This window comes from Papaver somniferum, chromosome 9 (assembly GCF_003573695.1).
Source record: "Papaver somniferum cultivar HN1 chromosome 9, ASM357369v1, whole genome shotgun sequence".
NCBI classification, from domain to species: Eukaryota; Viridiplantae; Streptophyta; class Magnoliopsida; order Ranunculales; family Papaveraceae; genus Papaver; species Papaver somniferum.
The window spans coordinates 70,014,237-70,035,775 of record NC_039366.1 but is presented as its reverse complement, the minus strand read 5'-3'; the positions used below and the strand labels follow the sequence as shown (position 1 = coordinate 70,035,775).

Sequence of the window (21,539 nt, the reverse complement as noted above, 5' to 3'; positions counted from 1 at the left end):
ACTGTTTAATCTTATTCAAAGACAATCTATATTCGTAATTCAAAAGAAATTCGTGATTTTCCAATTATTAGGGCCTACACATATATATGATAGTTTTGAGATAAATCTCTTCGGAGTTATAAGTCTATCTGTCAGCTTATGAATGTCTTTTCTGCAAACTCACTCATAATTGTCTCTCTATTCTAGAACCAATCATGAAATCAAGAGGAAATGGACGGCAATATACCTCAATTTTTTACTATAGGGGAATTTATACATGTTGGAACTGACCTCTTCAACCAATTAATAAGAAGTCAAATACCTTTGCATCCAATTGAGATGCTATTCACTTGAATGATTCCCGGAAACGTCACATTCATGGAAGATCTTGTGAGGCTCCTCCAACCACTCCCACCTCGAGTGAGTACCTTCACCGTTTTCCCCAACATCTGAGGTAAAATATCTTGGGCATTCCTCCGGTTCACTTGAACCTTAAGGTGTTTTGAGAAGGTTGTGCAAGCTTTATGGACATTGAAATCCATAAGAAGATTCAACCAGTAACATCCTAATTTTAATGATGAATTTGCTAACTACCGAGTAAGATGTCGAACACCTTGTTGAGAAAGAAATTTTGATTTTTGGGTGGTCATAACTACATTGTTGTAGTGAACTTTTTCAGGAGACTCAGTGAAACAAAATGTAGGCATCTAGCCAAGTAGAAATATCGTGAATTAAATGAAAGGTTGAACATCTACAATTCCTCATGCATTTCAAGAACTTTTTCGGCAATTAAGAAGTCTGAAGTTACTTATTATGCGTCTGTCGTTAGCTCAATCACTATGGGTCTAACAATTGTGAAGTTTTCTCTTCCGAAGTAGAAAACTATTTGGTGGTAATTTCAATAGATGATAAAGTTTTTTTTAACTCTTAATATCATTTTTTTGGTCAAGATGTGTTCGGTAACTTTGATATTCAAACACTAGATATTAATATTTATGTTATCAAAGAGCCATCTTTATACCTGTTATACCATTTGGTTCGTACTTATTGATGCAATTTAGTTTACTTTTATATACTCACGGTTTAACTTTGTTTTGCATTTTCTGTATGACTAGTTAAAAATATTATATGGGTCTTTGACATATTATGGAGACTTAAAGAAATCGTTGTTGTTGTTTGTTATTTGGATGATAATCTTAGATTTGCAGGGTTTATCAATATTAGCATTTTTCTTTGCATGTTAAAGGCATCCTGATTATAACTGCTGGTGATATGAGCAAATTACAAGTATTATAATTTGTTTTATTTTGAATGCATGATGTAAGAACATGTCTTATACTAAAGACTCTCATTTTCCTTGCAGAGCTTATTTTATGTTCGCTTGAGTGTATTTAGATTGAGTACCGTTTATATGAGCTTACTTTGCTAAAGGCAACACGAAAATTTTAGTTACTAAAGAAATCTCATATTTATCGACGAACATGAGAAATTCATGTGAAAACGTACTCTTTCATTGTCTGGTGAGTTTGTATTCTTTGCATTATGGGATATAGGGATTTGGAAATTAGATATTCTTCTGCTTCTCAAGCAATTATTGCCGAGCAAGGAGGAAATAACACAGCATAAGTGTATGAGTTTGGATCAAATACTCAATAAATAATGAAAACTATTCACAAAAGTAATACCAAAACTAAAGAATAATAACTAAGAAAATAACTTTCATAAATCAATAATAGTATTGGATGTGGAGAATTCTACAATATTCAGCCATCTTATATAGGTTTTACTATATCCTAAAAGCATTATAACTAGAAGAAAAAAAATAACTAGACAAAGGAAAACAAACTAAACTAAAACGCCAATTAGAACTAGAAAAAAATATATCCTAAATTAAGAAAGAAACTATAAATAAAAAGAGGTTTGATTCATGTCAGATAGGGGTGACTTGGTTAGCTAGATATCCTACAACATGACACCCTTCTTGAACAAAATTCGACCTCGTATTTGATGTTGTAAGAAAAACGTCATTGACGGGGAAATAAGGGAAGATATCATTGACATTAAATGTTGAAGAGATGTTCATATTAGCTTGGAGGTCATCAACATTTGCATTGTCTTTGATCTTCTTAGGATGCGTATAGGTCCACTCTTCTTGAACTCTGTCATGTTATAGATACATGTAAGAAAAGAAAATGATCCTTTCTTAAAAGATTTAGAGCGACCACCAATATTAGGCTGGGAATACGCAACTCTAACTGAACTGAATACAAGCCTCGGTGAATGCCCGACCTCCAAAAACCTAAATGGTTTTTTTCAAGCTTTGGAGGTAAAAACCATAATTCATTTCCATCATTTATTTATTTTTATTTTTATTTACTAATACATTTTTACTATTTTCAGGTATTTGTTGCATCCTTACTTATGCGTTAATGAACCCTTACTCGCAACAAAAATATCTTTTTCCAGTCATTCAGAAGTACCAAGAAGAATTGGGTGTCAGGTCAGATTGGTTATGGTCAAAACGTTTCCCTAGTTCATATGATTTAATAGTTGTGTTGAACAAACCTGTCATTCTATATGAAACAATTGATGAGCATCAAAGTAACGGTGCATGTTATTATTTTGGTGGTGGCGGAGGTGCTCCTTCTGGTTCAACTTATGACAGGCAAAGAAGTATAAGAAGCCACGGAAGTCAAATAAGTCATCGCTTTATCCCCCAAAATATCACTCGATGATGGAGCTTTGACATTGAAATAACTCGGCTATGAACTCCTAGTGGTGGCTTCAACATTGATGCATTTCAGTAACAAACTTCTGGTGGTGGCTTGAACATTGAAGCATCTCGACAATGTAGTATTTGTATCCCAATTTCCTTAACCGCATCAGCATTTCACCCATATCAAGATTTCAGTCGTGTTCCCTTCCACACGGATGATCCCCTAAGGTTATTTTTCAAGGTTTTGGAAATGATTCAGTTGATTCCACTCAACCACCAACTCACACTCAAACTAGTAAGTTCTTTATTATATTAAACATCATTCTTGATCCACAAACCTTGTCGGTCATATCTTTAATGGTTTGGATAATCAACAAAATTAGTAATTTATAATTGTAATTTACTTTCAAGTACTTGATGTAACCGTTCCCTTTTTATTAATGAAAGTTCTTATAATAATGTCCAAATCCAGACGGTATTTACATTTTATCGTTACATAGCATTTAATCTACATTGAATGCAGACACATGAATCTTAAGTGTTCATAATATTCATCATAACTAGATTCTCTGGCGCTGACTTCAAAAAAAAAATGGTATGTGCCAGAATTTTCTAAAAATAGAGATAAATAATGAGTTGATATGATTTTGATTTAATAAAAATTGAGTCGGTCTAAAAGATTAATTAAAAATTATTACGATACTTACTCGAGAATCCAAGATGATCTTGGTTAGCCATCCACAAAATTTCCGCATAATTTCTCACATGATCCTTGATGATGGAAATATAACTTCAAGGTTCTTCCTGGTTCTTGAATTTTTGTTATCGTCTAATGCCTCAAATCTTAATTTGAAACACATTATCCCACAAATTAAAACTGGCAAGATTTATACCTCCATTACTTGCAACTGATATCCAAACTCGAATTAGACCGACATCTTCTTCCGAATGAAGCAAGGGCGAATCATTTCGAACGAAAGGTGTAGAGAAAGAGTGAGTTGAATTGTACGAGAAATTAAATATTCACAGAGAAAACTGAACGAAAAAACATCTTGATTTAAAGCAGTAAACACTGAGTGTCGTAGATATCGCCGAGCGATCAAAACTAGGTAGTAGACTCTACCCACTGGTCGAGACTCTACCTCGATGGGCAAAGTGACAAGTTTGCCACTTCACCCAGTATGTTTGCCAGTTCCATTGTCGGTTCAAAACTTTTTGATTTGCCATACCAATAGAAACAACATAACAAGTCCATAGAAACAACCACCTTCCACGCATTCGCAAAATGAAAAAACAAATAATCTAGCATCTGATTCAGACCGAATCAGACTCCGAGTCAGATACAAATCCTGAATCATATCCAAACAAACAAGGTCCATTTAGGAACATAAATCTCCGATCTCAATAACGGAATCATATTTTTCCCGGTCCGTTTGGAACTCCGCAAATCCGACTACCGGAACAGCCCAAAGCGTACAAATAACGCGACATTCCTAAAATAACCCAAAGCTTTCAAACGCGATTATCCAAATAGCTTAAAAATAAAGCGACTTTCCCAAATCACTATTTAAAGGCAACGGATCCCCTTCTCCGAACAGATTAAAGCAGCGCCATTGAATTCGTTTTCCCCAATTCTCTCTCTGTTGATCGGAATTTCTTACTCCGGTTTGAAGCAATCAACCAATAATCATGTCGAACATGCTTGTAATTCCGCCAGAAATCATCTTAAACATCGTATCTCGATTACCAGTGGAATATGTATTAAATTGCAGACGCGTTTGCAGAAATTTGAGATCTCTAATCGTCTTCAATGACAAATACTTCAACGATATGCATCTACAGCAGCATGTTCTTCACGGTGGTGATGTTCAGGTCAATTCTTCATCTAGTCTCAATTTGAGTTTTATTTTCGTAGGTTTAATGAAAAATCTATACACATTAGGGTTTGATGATCAATCTTATGAGGAAATTACAAGGATTAACATGGTTCTCCCTAAGGGTTCATGGGAAATGATTGGTTCTTACAATGGTTTAGTTGTTTGGCTGAGACAAGCGATTTTAGCATTCTTAACCCTGTTTTTGTATGTAATCCAATCACAAAAGAATGTGTGAGATTCATCAAGGACAAAGAGGAGAAGGAGGATAGAAAGATTTTGGAAATATTATCTGGATTTGGGTATTGTCGTTTGAAGAATGAGTATAAAGTTGTTAGAATTCGATACTATGGCGATGAGATGATTGCTGCACAAGGTGGATATGTTGCTGGACATCTACAGGTTTACACTCTTGGCAGTGGTGGTGGATGGAGAGACAAAGGAGAAACTCATCATTCGTTTATTCGAGGATCAAGGAGTGTTTATTTGAATGGAGTTTGTTTCTGGTTAGATTCGACAGGGATGATTGTAGCTTTTGATTTCGCAAGTGCGGAGTTCCAGTTGATTTCACCACCACCTTCTATGGATGAATATAACAATGTTTACAGCAATAAACTTTGCACGCTGGGGGGATGTCTGTGCATTTTTCAACAACCATTGAGTATTACTGGTATTCCAGGTATATGGGTGCTAAGGAAGAATGAAGTGAAAGGGAAAGAAGACATTTGGGTGAAAGAGTGTCCGCTTCCATCAATTGTCAGTTGGGAGTTGTATAGAAAGAATACAAGGACTGCGATGCCGTTTGCCCTTACTAAAAGGGGTGAAATTTTATTCAAGTTCTATTCTGGGAAGACAATCGCTTCTTATGACCTGAAAAGTGCAACTCCAAGAAACAATTGGATGCTTGATAAGGTTTGGAACCGTTTTGAAGCGATTCCACATGTGAACACCTTTGTTTCTCTGAAAGCACTTGGGGAAGAAGTGACGAAGCTGGCACCAATAAATAGATTCTGAACCATATGCTATTCTCTTAAATGGTACTGGTACTCCTGTTCGAAGGTTGATTAGCTCATATTACAAGGCGAACCTCATAAGTTAGTGAAAGAAAGCTACGCAGGCAAGGAGTCCATCTAAATTTGCATCAATAAATTGACTTGGTCTGGTATTTAGGTTGTTGCTTTACTTAAACTAGGTTTCTGTTAGCGGGTGTTTGTAGCAAGTTAGCAGCATGTTGCTCTGGTCTGGTAATATTTGGTCAGTGATTTTTGTTTTTTAAGGATGATGTTCATCTTAATTTGCATAAATAAATTTAATTTGCATCAATATTATCTTGTCGATAGCGTGCATTGTTGTAGACTCTGCATTGTCATTAGTTGCCCTATAACATTTGGTTGTCAGAAGCATGCCCGCCACCTTTAGTCCCAACAGATAAACGAAAAACAGTCAGTAGAACATGAAAGAATCGTCATCATAGCCCTGACGGTTAGGAGTAATGTTAGAGATGGAAATTGTTTTTTCTTTTTTAAGGTTTATAAACATGACAGTCCAAGTGTGTTAGGCTCAATATTCTGTATTGGCATTGTGCAAATGCCGACTTGATACCATCCGATGTGAGGGTGATCTTGTGGTAGTATCCAGTAGATACCATGTGCTCCAAATTTGCAAGTGACTCGGAAAGAATCTTCCTTATGGCCCAAAATTAGTCAGCGGCCTAAACTATACCTTGTCTTCATCCTAACCAATATTGAGAAAATGCAGCTAGGATCTGCACCATGCTCGATCATACATATTTTAGATTTCTATCCTTTAAAAAAACTGGTCCATTCGGATTAATCGTCTCACAGAAAAACAAACCAATGAATGGCATGAATTTTGAAGCCAGTGCGACTGTTTTTGCCTCCAAATATGAGTTCATGCTTTTTACCCAGGAACCGAATTTACTAGTGACAAATCACTCCAGCGTACATCACCGAAACTCCTGGAATGGCCGAACTTGCTTCGGCACAAACTTAGGGGCACCTGAGCATTAAAGAAAGTTAAACATTGGGTACTGACCAGGAGGTCCGGATGAGCTCAAAAAGCAATTACTAGGAACAAAAGTGGGATTTCATTAGCTTTTTTAATATGCTCTCACGGTCTTTTGCTCATTTAGATACATATGTCATATAGGGTCTAGGGAACAGAACTCGTGACCTAATAAATATGTTACAATCCAGGAATAGGAAACTGGGTTGTTAAAGCTTCGACTCTCTTTCTCAAATCTGCAACAGCATCCTTGAGGGGAAATTCAGGAGATTCGACGAACTTCATGAAGTCTTGCAGCTTTGATCCTTGAACAGATTTTTTTGCTTTGGCAGTTAGTTGAATGCCCTCGTGAATGAGATTTGCAGTTTCAACGAATTCTTTCTCGGTGAATCCTCGGGTAGTCATGGCTGGTGCACCGATTCGAATTCCTCCAGGAACTAGGGCACTTTTATCGCCTGTGGATTCAGATTCATACAAATATGTTTAAGAATGGCTGAACACAGCGGATGGAAGAAGAAAGACTATAGGGGAGTACTTGCCTGGAACAGAGTTCTTGTTGAGGGTGATAGAAGCCAAGTCTAGGATTTTCTCCACTCGTGCACCATCAAGACCCTTTCATCGGAGGGACACAAAAGTGAATTAGGCAATATCAATATAATTGAGCAGTAAGAGAACCCGATAAGCTGGATAAATATTAAACATTGTACTGACTGTGCGTTACTGGTTGAATAACGAAGAAAAATATGGTATTGGTTTAAGTTGCTGACCAGCCATATGGGTTCATTTAGAGCATCCACAGTCATGAAATTAATATGGTAAATATACCATAATGGGGCGGTAATGGATATGGTATAAAGTTATTAATACCCTACAGATTTAGCAATTCTCAAATTTAACTTACGTTGTTTGAAACTGGGGCGCAGTTTCAATCTCCACTCAGTTTCAAAATTTGGGAAGAGTTTAACTTTAAAACCCCACTCAGATTTTGGATGGGTTTAAAACACCGCCTAACAAATTAAAAGTGGGACCCCTTAAGTTTTGGCCAAGTCTAAAACCCCGCCCAAATCCCAATAATTTGACAATAAATTTACCCAAGTTTCAAATACCGCCAGTGCAAGGATGGGTTTTAAACCCTGCGAGCTATCAACTAAGTTCTGTATCCATTGTGGGAAAGTGGTGTATATGCTAAATTACTATGGCATGTTTAGCTTTTAGCATACACCATTATGGATGCGCTAATTCTATAGATACTACATAGTAAGTCGCACCAATACGAACTATGACACACCAGCAAATACTTACCGCTTTTCTCAGATCTACCAAAACAAGATGATTATCGCTACCCCCAGAAACCAGTTCGTACCCCAATTCAGTCAACCGGCTGGCAAGTGCTCGACAATTGGAGACAACCTGCATAAAAAGGAGCCACGGACCACGGCATTAATCGACATAAATCAAGATATAACCATGATTTGCATGTGTAATTTTAACCACCCTTCTAAACAAACTCTGGCAGTAATTACCTGGAATTGATAAGCCTTAAACTCTGGGCTCTGAGCATGCTTTAGGCACACGGCCAACCCTCCAATTGTGTGATTATGAGGACCTCCCTGAAAGGAAAACGTTATAATGTTGAACCAAAGACAAATCACAAACAACTGCTACAGTTTTAGTTACCTGTAACCCTGGGAAAACAGCATTGTTAATCGTAGATTCCATATCAACCCCAAGCACAGGATCTTTCTTGAAGAAAATCATGCCACCTCTGGGACCTCGTAATGACTGCAAAGTGAAACAGAAGACATAGTAAACAACAAATGTCCCTTGAACCTAAAACCAATAAAAACAAATGCTTCTTGTGTTGGTGTCAATAGTTGCAGTCTTGCGGACTTTGTGAATGGGACTAGGTGTACCTTGTGAGTGGTGGTTGTTACAACATCACAGTATTCAAATGGGTCGGCAAGTACATTTGCAGCAACGAGACCACTTATGTGAGCCATATCCATCATGAGAAAAGCCCCAACAGAATCTGCAATCTTCAAGAAACATAGCAGGCAAGGCAATTAGGCGTGCATAATGGATTAACTTTTCTGATTCTCTGATCACTTAGAATCACTAATGTTGACAATCAAAAGATATGTGCATACCTTTCTCATTCGAGGATAATCGAAATCACGAGGATAAGCACTAGCACCAACAATGATGAGTTTTGGTCGAAAGAGGGTGGCAGTTTTCTCAAGCATATCATAATCAATAAGGCCTGCAAGTGAATTTGGTAATATATGCAAATTAACAACGAATTATAAATGAACAACAATAGATCACATAGTCATTACACAATATAAGAATACAGAGCAGCACCTGTTGATTCATCAAGACGGTAGGGCATCGATTCAAAATAAATCGAAGTCCCAGATACCCGTCTTTTAGGAGTCATAAATCCATGTGACAAGTGACCTCCATGAGGAAGATCCAAACCCTGTGCCAGTTGCATGAACAAATTAATACTGCCCCATATTTTGAAAGGAGAGTTGATTACATCCCTTAGGGGTTCAAAAATGATTACAAAAAATTGGAGAGAAACAGAGAGAGACCTCAACTTACCATAATACGGTCATGTGGGTTGAGAAGTGCAGTGTAAACTTCAAAGTTTGCAGGAGAACCAGACAAAGGTTGGACATTAACTCCCCATTTCTTTGGGTCTAAGTGAAATGCAGCCAAAGCCCTTTGTTGACAAAGTGTCTCTAGCTCATCAATGTACTCATTGCCACCATAATACCTAAATCGCGGAATGAAATGATCAAATGCATTTCAATACAAATACAGTGAATATACAACATTAAGAACCATCTTTACCTTTTACCAGGAAGCCCTTCTGAATACTTGTTTGTGAGACAAGAACCCACAGCTTCCATCACTGCGCGAGATGTAAAATTCTCCGAAGCAATGAGCTCCAAGCTGTTAAACTGACGATTCTTCTCACTATCAATTATTGAACGTACCTCAGGGTCTGCCTCACTCAGATTACGGTCTATCAAACCCCTTCCATTACCTAATACAACAAAATACAAAAATACGTCAAGCATAAAACTCGTCAGGCATTTCTGCCAGCCAACAACTGAAGGTACAACACATAATTCTTATTCGTTGACTTTGGTATCTACCGAACAACCCAGGCTATCGTTAAGCTTTTGAAGCCCACTCAAATCAAATTAGCACTAGCTTTGATAATAGATAACCAATCTAATCCATAGACCAAAACATAAAAGAAGGGTAAAATGAAAGAACAATCAACAACCGTCAAGCTTACGCATTCCAATTACAACAACAACTAATGGTATGACACTAGATTATCATTTACAAATGCTTAAGCATTCAGATTACATACAGAAAACCGGCGTCTCACAAATGCTTGCAAGTGCTATAACAACTCATTCTAAAATTCAAATAACAACAAATGGTACAAAGGAAAAAATCATTCAATTTTTCTTTTTTTTTTGATTACCTCCCATTTTAGGAATAGGAACTGATACAGAAGATGGTGGTCTTCCTGTAACCAAGCTCCCTTCGATTGAAGAAGAGGCCGCTTTACAAGTCTTCACTGGATTAAACCTAACTTGAGAAGGAAATCTATCCTTAGTAGCACTCAACTTGGGAAAAAAAGTGGAAGAACCTTTAGTAAAAAGATCGGGTTGTTGTACAGCAGCACCCATTATTGCAGCTCCACTGTATGCCTGCATCTTCTTCACTTCTCCTTGCACTGTAAAAAAAAGGACAAAAATGGACCAAAAACAATCAAAACATGGAAAGGGTTTCAACACAAAACGAAACCCTAAATTGAAATGAAAAAAGAAAAGAAAAAAGGATTTCCACATACCTGATCTGCCTCTTCTTGGGGTGATGATGATGATGGAAAGAAAGGGTTTAGGCGTGCGGTGTAGAGAGAGGTTGATAGAAGTTCAGAGAGGGGAGAACTAAGGGTTTAGGATGCAGCTGGGTGGGTTTGTATTAAGCGTTGGATTAACCGAGTGAACTAGGTTCTATCTTACCCGTTCTAGACCAGCTGACAATGGCTTTGTTCCAAGGGCCACACATCAAAATGCCAACCTCGGGGTGGTTGCAATGGTACTATGTATTCCCATATTTATTGCGCGGCGCATGTGGATGGGCAAATATGTGCCATGGACTTTGAGAGCATACCCAACACGATGAATATAAGTCGGAGAACAGTACCCAACACGATGAATACCCCCAAAAGTAAAGGGAAATTGAAGCTACTCCAGAAAAACACAACTAAATCATGGAGGTCGGTATAAAGAATCCAATAAAGCAATCATCTAAATTATCATTAGTGCAAACATTCTTGCCTTTATGTCGTCCTAAAAGAACATTGTAAATTTATAATTTAATATTTTAAGGCATGCCACAGTTCTCCTTTCGTTATGGAAAATTCTTGAATTTCCCTCTTTCTAAATCATCGCCATATTGCGATCGGGATGTTATTTCGTATTCGACTTAGTCTTTTATCTCCCAAATCAAATTTCCAAGCTTGCATAAATGTAGTGACACTAGACTCATAAGTTCATCGGAAAATGACATCCTTCAACAAAGTGATCATACATTCATCAAATTCTCCAACGTTCATAGAACAAGTGCAAGCTAGATTCATTATATTCCTCACGAGAACAACATATACTAAAGATATTCATACACCTTCTTTAAAGTTTATCCGTCGTCATTACCTGATCATAAGAAATAAGTTGGTTTTGCAAGGGTAATCACAACTCCAAACAACGTCGATTGGATAGGTCGGTTCACCTTAATCATCTTCGTCTTTAATTCCACCCTCTTCCTACCCAAACTTGACTATCCAATAACAACTTCTTGTATAAAGATTGAAGAAATATGATTTTATATAGGTAAGACTTCGCTTGGTATATTCTGTGAGAATCTTTGTCAAGACATTACTAACTACCTTATACCAGTTAAATACCAAGACCCCCCTTCTCTTTTGATTTTGAAACTATGTCCAACAAATATTATGAATCATGTTCTTGATAGAGTCTGCATCCCATGAGAATTTCTCTTGATAAATGGAAAGATAGTAAATGGATAAACTAGCCGAAACACTATTGATGAAAGTTAGCGTGCCTCCTCCAGATAGTGTTTTCCTATTTCGAAAGTAAATCTTTTTGAAAAAGTTTCACTCAAATCCTTAATTTCATTCTTGACATCTTCGCATTAAAAGGCCTCTGCAACCATATTTTGTGTTTTCATATATAAGACTTAGGCACATATTACTGGTTCTTGTGCGATTATTGAAAACTTCTTTGGACGCTAACTCAAAATCATTTGCAATACCCTTCTTGATTTATTATTTGGTTCCGTCTGTCAACCACCTATGACCCTTCACCGCTCGATTATTTCTTTTTGTGTTTCTATATTCATCTCGAGTATATCTGATTCACGACTTTTGTCCCATCATTATCTTTTGACGATGATGAGCCACATGAAACTTCGCTTTACCCTTCACAAGCATGTCTCCTTTAACTTTGGTACGACCCATGCCATAGTCTAGATCTTCCAGTTCTTTCAAACTTGGCAAGTGTCGTGTCTCTAACATTATCAATGTTTCCAAAGATATTTGTGTTGCACGCGTGCAATTTCTCTTTTAAAGCAGTAAATTAGTGGGACCCTAAATATGTGTAAAATAAGAGCGAACACTAAGGTGACCAAAATGTAAAGAAGAACAACCATTATGTTGCTCAAATTCTTTACATTGTGGTAGATACCAACGTTTGCTATAGAATGTTACACATGTGTAGCGTTCTATTAAAAAATCTTGGCATGTCGATTACGGCACAGAAGGATACGGATAATATGCTCGCTCACATATATTTTGATTTAACAAATGTTGGTTTTGGCTCCAATTTAAAATTTGGACAATTACTGAGTATCCCGCCAATATACAACCAAAGAAAATTGGACCTCATATTGGTTGTGTTTTTCATAGCCAGGGCTTGGTTAGATGCCCTAATTATGGCACGCCTTGGTTATCCATAATGCTTGCTCTAACTTATTTTATTGTATCTGTTTCATAAAAATTAATTAAAATATATTTTGCGGTGAGACCCTTATCTAGCATGAATATAATCAATGCGAGCCTTATTAAATACTCATCTCGTTCAATTATTTATATTCGTGATCAAATACTCCTTCAGTTCAATTATTTATGTCCAGTTGAAAAAATTATCCTTAGACTACCCATAATATGTCTTGTTGTTGCCAATTGAAAGTTAAAAATTTCAATACCAAGAACCACATAATTTGTAATATGATACAACAAAAAGAAAAAGATTATATAGATGAATTGGTACTATTCATAAAACGTATAACCTTATAACAAAGGAACCTTTGCACATGAATTTTTATATTAAAGAAATTTTCAAAAATAATGAAATTAAAAAAATAGATGTCATTTTGGAGTAAGAATAATAGAGAGAGAAGAACATTTCATTAACCAGAGAAGACAACACATTACATAGGTATAACATTCTATTTATACAAGAGTAAAAGGAAAAACCCTAGTATACTAATGGACCGCACATCCATGGGCAATAGGCCCTACAACACTACTCCTTGTGCGGTTCAAAAGAAGAACTTCAAATGTGTTGCCTCATTAAAACCTTGGCAAGGAATACCCAATGGGACAAAACTTTGACGAATGGAAAATAATACAACGTGTTAATAAAGCTGGCCACTTCTCTTCAGAAAAACCTAAAATATAAAAACCCTATGGGAAAAAGATAATCTCAATAGGGGAGTCATAAACCTAGTGTTGTTGTTGTCTCATTAAAAACCTTGCCGAGTAACAAAACCCATTGGGACAAAGTAAACTCTGTGAAGGGGAAAAGAGTTCAACAGACACTCCCCCTGATGTCAACATCATATCATTAGATACTCCCCCTGATTACAATCAAGGGAGTTCGGACAATTTCCTTAGTATGATACCTTTGACATGCTTTTCAAAAGTTGATTTAGGAAATGACTTAGTAAATAGGTCTGTCGTATTCTCATCAGATTTTACTTGACTGACTTGAATTTTCAGAAGAGACTGTTGTTGTTGATTGTAAAAGAACTTTGGTGATATGTGTTTCATATTATCTCCCTTAATGTAACCTTGCTTCATCTTTTCGATGCAAGTTGCATTATCCTCACAAATGCAAGTTGGCTCATCAGTGGTAGAACTCGTACCAGATGTCCCTCGAATGTGTGTAATGATAGACCATAACCATACACACTCACGAACCGCCTCGTGTAAGGAAATGGTCTCACAGTGGTTCGTGGAGGTATCCACAAGAGTATGCTTGGTCGATCTCCAAGATATCCTTGTGCTTCCGATAGTAAACACATAACCAGTTTGTGATCGACCTTTATGTGGGTCGGAGAGGTACCCAGCATCAACAAAACCAACCAAAACATTATTTGGGATTTCAGTGTATGGATTTGAATTTCCATTAGTAGTCCTTCTTACTTCTTCATAGGGGTAAAATAAACCCATATCAATGGTTCCTTTTATGTATCTGAAAATATTCTTTATATCATTCCAATGACGCCGAGTAGGCGCTGAGCTGTATCTAGCTAACAAGTTCACTGAGAATGATATATCGGGTCGAGTACCTTGCGCTAAGTACAATAATGCGCCTATTACACTTAGGTAGGGAATTTTATCTCCCAATACCTCTTCGTCATCTTCCTTGGGATGAAATGGATCCTTTTGTACATCTAAACTTCGACCAATCATGGAGTGCTAGCAGGGTGCACCTTATGGTGGATTAATATTCCACAGGCTCGGTGTTCTAGTTCAAGTCCTAGACAAAACCGAATTTTCCCAAGATCTTTCATCTCAAATTCAGATTTCAGATAGCTTGCGGTTTCTCTTATTTCATCAAGAGTACCTATTATGTTCATATCATCAACATAAACAACTATAATTGCAAATACGGAACTCGTTTTTATTTATAAAAACCCAGGGGCATAACTAATTATTCGTATATCCCTTCCCAATTAAATAATCACTTAGACGGGTATACCACATCCGCCTTGATTGATTTAATCCGTAAAGTGAGCGTTTCAACTTAATTGAAAGCAAACTTCGTGCTTTACATTTACTTGATTCAGGCAATGGAAGGCCATCGGGCACTTTCATGTATAACTCTGAATCAAGATCCCCATAGAGATATGTTGTAACCGCATCCATAAGTTGCATTTCAAGTCCTTCTGAAACCACCAAGCTAACTAAGTAGCGGAACGTTATGACGTCCATTACGGGAGAGTATGTTTCCTCATAATCAATTCCATGGCGTTGTGAGAAACCTTGCGCCACAAGGCGAGACTTATACCTCAAGACTTCATTCTTCTCATTACGCTTTCTGACAAATACCCATTTATGTCCTACGGGCTTGACACCTAGTGGGGTTAGCACTACCGCACCAAATACCTGTCTTTTTGCCAGTGAATTTAATTCGCCCTGGATTGCAGCTTCCCATTTAGGCCAGTCTACTATTCTTCGACATTATGCAATAGAGCGTGGTTCGATGTCATTGTGCTCAATGAACTCTTGAGCAACGGTGTATGCAAATACATCATCAATCTTCTTGGAGGATCTTTCCATCAACACATATACACTCTCATAATCCATAGAGATTTCTTTGCTCTCTGGAATCATTTCAAACATCAGAGTGTACTCCAGTATTGATTCATGGACATAACTGTAATCAGGGACAATTTCACGAGAGGGATTATCTGTATTAATAATAAATGGATCGGGTTGTGCCTTACTCACTCCTTTATTCCTTGGGTCAGTGTCCATCGAACCAGGTGGTCTTCCCCTATTCCTTTACGGGGCCACGGCCTCAGCTACACTTCCACCAAGTGTAGGTTTCACACCTCTATATATATAGGGTGCCTTTTCCCGTATTAGGGATTTCTAACCTTGCAGGCACGTTTGCAGCTGGTATGTATGATCTCGTCACTTTAGGAATATCAGTGAATGCATCAGGCATTGAGTTTGCCACATTCTGAAGATCAATAATTCTTTTCACTTCACTTTCACATTGTGTGGTGCGGGGATCAAGATGAGAAAAAATGGGGATACACCACGAAAATTCTTGTCGTTCCCTTAGGAAATCCTTTTCCATACCTCCCTGAACGACGGGAAGGTTGTGTCATCAAAGTGACAGTCTGCATATATAGCGGCAAAGAGATCGCCTAACAAAGGTTCCAAATAACGGATAATTGTTGGGGATTCATATCCAACATAAATACTTAATCGTCTTTGGGGACCTATCTTAGTACATTTTGGGGGCGTAATAGGCACGTATACAGCACAACCAAAAATGTGTAAGTGTGAAATACCAGGCTCATATCCAGTTACCAACTGGTACGCAGAAAATGGTTGGATAATAATGGGTCTAAAGAGAATAAGTAATGCTGCATTCAATATGGCGTACCCCCATGCAGTAATAGGAAGGTTGGAACGCATAACCAATGCCCTAGCTATCATATGTAACCTTTTGATGGTAGCTTCTGCGAGAACATTTTGAGTGTGTACGTGGGGTACAAGGTGTTCTACGTCAATTCCGTTAGATATACAGAGATCATCAAATCCTTTAGATGTAAATTCTCCAGCATTATCAAGTCTGATAGACTTGATTGGATAATCGGGGTGGTGAGCCCTCAAACGTATAATTTGTGCTAGGAGCTTTGCAAAGGCAGCATTTCTTTTGGACAATAATACAACGTGTGACCAACGGGTCTAAGCATCTACCAGAACCATAAAATACATGAATGGTCCGCACTCTGGATGTATAGGTCCACAATATCACCTTGTATTCTTTGTAAAAAATGGAATGTTTTGTTTTGTATCTTTAGCATAGGATGGTATCACTCTTGTCTTTGCTAAAGAACAAGCTTTGTGTTAAAGCACTGCTCGGTCGAACTCGCATGCGTTGCTATCTCAAGCATGTTTGTCAATGTTAGTGATCAAAACTATAAGTCTTGATTTTTATCCTAGTTATAGATGTCTCGGACTAGGATATAGATTATGTAGTTGAGCTTAGTTTTCACGACGTTCATCATTTGAAGACGAAGAACTACTAAGAGGAGCTTGTGGAACTTCATCAACAAAAGGTATGTGGAGACTTGAACTCATCTATCACTTGGAAAGTCTATTTCTACTTTATCTCCTATATTGAGACATAAACGATATAGTTTTTTATATACACATTTGAGATTTCGAGCTGAGTTTATCTCGCTTACATATTTCTCGAAATATGTGTTGGCAAGCTTTCGCTTCGACCAAGTTCATCTTATATCATGAGAAAATTGTCTAGTAACATCTTACATGATTTGTGTGATACAATCATTTGGTGTAAGACTTGGAATGTTTCGACGGTGATTATTTCAATATCTTAAAAATTGCTTTGATGTTAATAGTGTGTGAAAACGGCTATTGGCATCCTCTAAGAATGTTTCAATGATTGAAATATAGATCTTAGAATCATGTAACCATCTTTGGATATAAGCATATAGTGTGTTCTCACATTTGTGTATAATCCAAAACTGGGAACCAAATGTATACATACTTGTGTGTACTAATTAGTTGATGGAGACTGGCTAAGTATGCGTACCCTGTACGCATACTGGTGGAATTTCACGTCCGTGAATTTCTGCTGAGTTTGGAAATCAAAACCAACTCAAACCAGTTACCAAAGTATGCGTACCCGTACACATACTGCGGAAAGTTTACATCCGTGAATTTCTGCTGAGTTTGAAAACCAAAACAAACTCAAATCTGGTTACTTAAGTACGCATACCCATACGCATACATAAGTGGTTATTTTCTAAAATCGGTTTTGTACATGAACCTAAACATTTATAAAATTAGGAATGCAATCTTTGCAAACCGTGGCTATAATGTTCATGTATTTATTCGAGCGAATCAAACCGATTTTGCTTCAATTGTGTTCTTGTATACTTCTATGAAAATATAGTAATTTAACGGCTCTTTAACTAGTTTCATTTGAGTCATGTGAACTAGTTATGGTTAAGATGAATAAGGTTGATATGAGAGTAATCTTATGGCTAACCTCGGTTAACTATTTGTGAACCAACATGGTGTACACGTTTAGGTACGGTTACATAAACCTAAATGAGGGTACATTTCATTTGTGTATAACAAGCTAAGTTCGATCTAACTGTTGAAAGATATTAGCTTGGTTGAATCAGGTTTTTCATCTAAGGGTGAATATTAAATGCTTTGTTACCAATGTAACTTAGATTGCAAACCCTGATTTGAAAACTATAGAAAGGAGAACTCTAGCAACTGGGAAATCTAATCCCACACTTCCTGTGTGTTACTAGTTTCATAACTAGAGTCGATTCTCCTTTAACCTTATGTTTCGAATCGAGACCCTGTAGGTTAACGACTTCAAAGACTTCATTGGGATTGTGAAGACAGACCCAACTATTCTCTAGTAGTTCCGTGTTCTGATCTTGCCCGATTCTATCGTATTGAGTACAATTGAAATAATTGACTCGAGATTAATTTCTCTGATAGGAAAGTAATCACAAACATCTTCGTCTCATCGTTTGTGATTCCACAATATCTTGTTTCGCTTGTCGGTTAAGATTATTGTGAGGTGATTGATAATACTAGGTTGTTCTTCGGGAATATAAGTCTGGTTTATCAATTGGTTCATTTTCACCTTGATTTATCAAAATACGGAACAAAAACTCTTGGGTATTTCTGTGGGAGACAGATTTATTCAATCCTATAGACTTTCTTGTGTGAGACAGATTTGTTTATTAAGTCTTCGACTTTGGGTCGTAGCAACTCTTGGTTGTGGGTGAGATCAACTAAGGGAATCAAGTGTGTAGTATCCTGCTGAGATCAGAGACGTAAGGAGCGCAACTGTACCTTGAATCAATGTGAGATTGATTAGGGTTCAACTACAGTCCAGTCCGAAGTTAATTGGTAGTAGGCTAGTCTCTGTAGCGGCTTAATACAATGTGGTGTTCAATCTGGACTAGGTCCCGGGGTTTTTCTGCATTTGCGGTTTCCTCGCTAACAAAATTTTGGTGTCTGTGTTATTTCTTTTTCGCATTATATTTTGTTATATAATTGAAATATCGCAGGTTGTGCGTCAAGATCAATCAATTAGAATATCCAACATTTGGTTGTTGATTTACATTGATTGACACTTGAATATTGGTCTTTGGTACCGTTCAAGTTGTTTCACATAATAATCAGGCTCGCGGATTTCCATCTGTTTGTTTGCCGATTACATTGTGAAACAGAGATATTAAAACTCTTTGATATATTTTACTCTAGATTGAGTCTGACTGTCTAGTTGATTCTCTAAAAAGTGTATTGGAGTAAATCCTCTCAAATTGCCAAATGAATTGTTGGGTATGGTTGTTAGACCCCCCGCATTTTCACATTGCAAAATAAGTGAGTGTGCTTTTGACAAAGTCCACGAAGTAGAATGAGAGAGGGGTTGCCCATCAGTTGCTTTAGATGGAAATGGCTGGCAGACGCTGTTACTTTGCATTGTAACTGTCTTTTTTCCCAATTTAATTTTCACTCGAAAGAAAGGACGTCCGTGTGAGTTTTTTAAAACACGGATCATCATATCACGACCTGGGTGCCGTTAAGTGCATATTTTGCATATATTTAGTGTGGAATCCATGCTAGTACACTAGTACAAATCATCACATAGGCCACGTTTTCAGATCAAAAGCCTAGCCACACCAAAATACTTTTCCGTGGCCACATGCATGTATTGGTGTTGTGGCCACGTCGATCACTTTCATGTAGCCATAGGATATTATTTGGCCATGGGTTTAAATGTAGACCCATGACCTGTAGCCATAGGCAAGTGTATGGTCACATTAACTTATTGTGTGTGTGTCTAATACGTAAGGTGGCATTAGACACGCCTATTCAGCCGAGACCAAAAGCGAATTCATTTAGCCACTTTGATATTTTTATGTGTCCAAAATATATTGTTCGTTAGACATGTCAATGTTAAACACAAACACTAACATCTTCTCGGAATAAATTAAACACAAAAAGTTGATAAAATTCTTTACACTAAAATTCATTCACAGATCCCTATATGAAAACACACCCATCTTTAACTAACTTATCGACTTCACAAGCAAAAAGAACAAACAAACATTCAGTACCATTGACTATTCTAGATAACAAAATTCAAGTCCACAGAATTATACAATGCGAAAAAAGGTTGCACCGAAAAATCCAGTAAACCAATAATTTAAGAAATCCACGATACTAGTTACTACAAGACAACATTTACTTCTTCCCATTCCAAAAGAATTAGGAATTGGTGACAATAAAGGTCTAAACTGAATATGGTAGGTAAACAATCTTGTCCTATACAGTGCCATAACACAAGTTCTTAAGCTCACATTGGAGAAATACTTCGAAATAAGAAAATAGAGCAATCCAAAGAAATTCTTTAATAAAATACCAGAAACATATCAGAATTTTATCACCATAATAAAACTTAAGCAGTAGCAAACTCAAGCGGTAGAGGCTCCTTGTGCTGCGAGACGCTACCTTGCCAATTCGATGATGGTTAACTTGATACCCTTCCTTTGGTAGGGTCATCATGGCTTCGAGTCTTCGACCTTTATCAATGGTGAAGACGTTTTCCAGATGGGTGGGAAATTCATGACCGGTGTTATCCTGGATGTGAAGGGTATCAAAACTTCCCTTATGCTTTTCTCTTGTTCTTAATGACACCAACACAGCCTCTGTTTCTTCCTCTAATAACCATGACAACGTTACCAATGTCAAATTTGATGAAATCAACGATCTTGTTGCTCTCAACATAAAGCCTAATGGTGTCATTGGCCTTGATGGGGGGACCTGGGTAGCGGATAATGCGACCTTTAAATGAGTTGATGTATGGGATACCCTTTATTCCAAAATGCACATTACGGACCTTGCAAAGCTTGAACTGCAACATCAAAATGTTGTGTGAATTATAAAGTCTTAGTAAAATGTAAGTCTATGAACTCCCATAAGACAACTTATTTTAAATTATTACACATATAGAGTGTGTTGATTAGGCTACAAAGTGAAAAGGTTCTATTATATCCCCTACAACTGTGAAAATAACAAAACAGAATGAGTGACCTTTTCTTCTTCATCCTTGATTGAGTGTAGTCTGAAAATACCTTGATGTCGTAAAGGAGATGGAAGTTCTCATTTCTCTTGGGATTTGACACGACATCTGAAAACAAAGCCAAAAACATCACAAAGGTAAGCACCAGAATAGATGATAAACATCTTCAACATCATTCACATTTTGTTAAACTGAGAATAAAAAAATCAGCTACGCAATGTCTTGGGAAATCTAAACATACACATAAAACGAAACATGAACTAGTTAAAATACTGATTCCATCAACCATAATCGTGGGTTCTTAAATTTCTGAGAATACAAATAAAGAATGAAAATCTAGCTAATCCAGTCAGTGGTGATTTTAGGACATCTATAAATAAATAGAATGGAAAAGAAGCATTATGCACCAGAATAGCTACACGTTCATTGTCCAAATTCATCCATAGTAACTTGCTAAGAGAAATTCGAGTAGTCTTGAAGTATGAACGAACTCAACGAAATCCAATTTATATATCTTATGCTTTACATGATCACTCCAACCACATTATAAAAATCACTTATTGTACCGCCAATATTATTGAACCAGTTTATTGTCTATTATTACTGATTTGCTGCTAAATACCTAGATAAAGAAAATAGGTGCAAAACATGGACATTTGTTCGACAAAAATAATATTTAATGCATATAGTTTCAAAATGTAGAAATTTGTAACTTAAGAAGATTAAAAT

The 21,539-nt window shown here is 37.0% G+C and overlaps 2 protein-coding genes and 1 pseudogene across 2 annotated transcripts; 1 reads left to right on the top strand and 2 right to left on the bottom strand.

The window, feature by feature from the left end:
• Positions 1-4,698: 4,698 nt before the first annotated feature.
• Positions 4,699-5,583, top strand: LOC113312114. The gene has a single exon (XM_026560872.1). It carries the CDS (start codon positions 4,699-4,701, stop codon positions 5,581-5,583), a length of 885 nt encoding a protein of 294 aa, XP_026416657.1.
• A 1,070-nt stretch (positions 5,584-6,653) lies between these two features.
• LOC113310470 (serine hydroxymethyltransferase 3, chloroplastic-like) lies at positions 6,654-10,632 on the bottom strand. Its single transcript, XM_026559161.1, has 12 exons — positions 10,472-10,632; positions 10,100-10,354; positions 9,451-9,646; positions 9,199-9,373; positions 8,956-9,073; positions 8,742-8,854; positions 8,508-8,630; positions 8,272-8,376; positions 8,118-8,204; positions 7,897-8,004; positions 7,134-7,206; positions 6,654-7,049 (listed from the first exon to the last, which is right to left on the bottom strand). Exons 2-12 carry the CDS (start codon positions 10,332-10,334, stop codon positions 6,775-6,777), a joined length of 1,608 nt encoding a protein of 535 aa, XP_026414946.1. The 5' UTR covers positions 10,335-10,354; positions 10,472-10,632; the 3' UTR covers positions 6,654-6,774.
• Positions 10,633-19,950: 9,318 nt separating this feature from the next.
• Positions 19,951-21,099, bottom strand: LOC113312110 (annotated as a pseudogene).
• Between the last annotated feature and the right edge of the window lie 440 nt (positions 21,100-21,539).

Coding starts and splice junctions, on each gene's coding strand:
- LOC113312114 (XM_026560872.1), top strand. CDS start 4,699: ATGGGAAATGATTGGTTCTTACAATGGTTTAGTTGTTTGGCTGAGACA.
- LOC113310470 (XM_026559161.1), bottom strand. CDS start 10,334: ATGCAGGCATACAGTGGAGCTGCAATAATGGGTGCTGCTGTACAACAA. Junction 9,074..9,198: donor ACCCACATGACCGTATTATG/GTAAGTTGAGGT, acceptor CAACTGGCACAG/GGTTTGGATCTTCCTCATGG. Junction 8,377..8,507: donor TAACAACCACCACTCACAAG/GTACACCTAGTC, acceptor TTCACTTTGCAG/TCATTACGAGGTCCCAGAGG.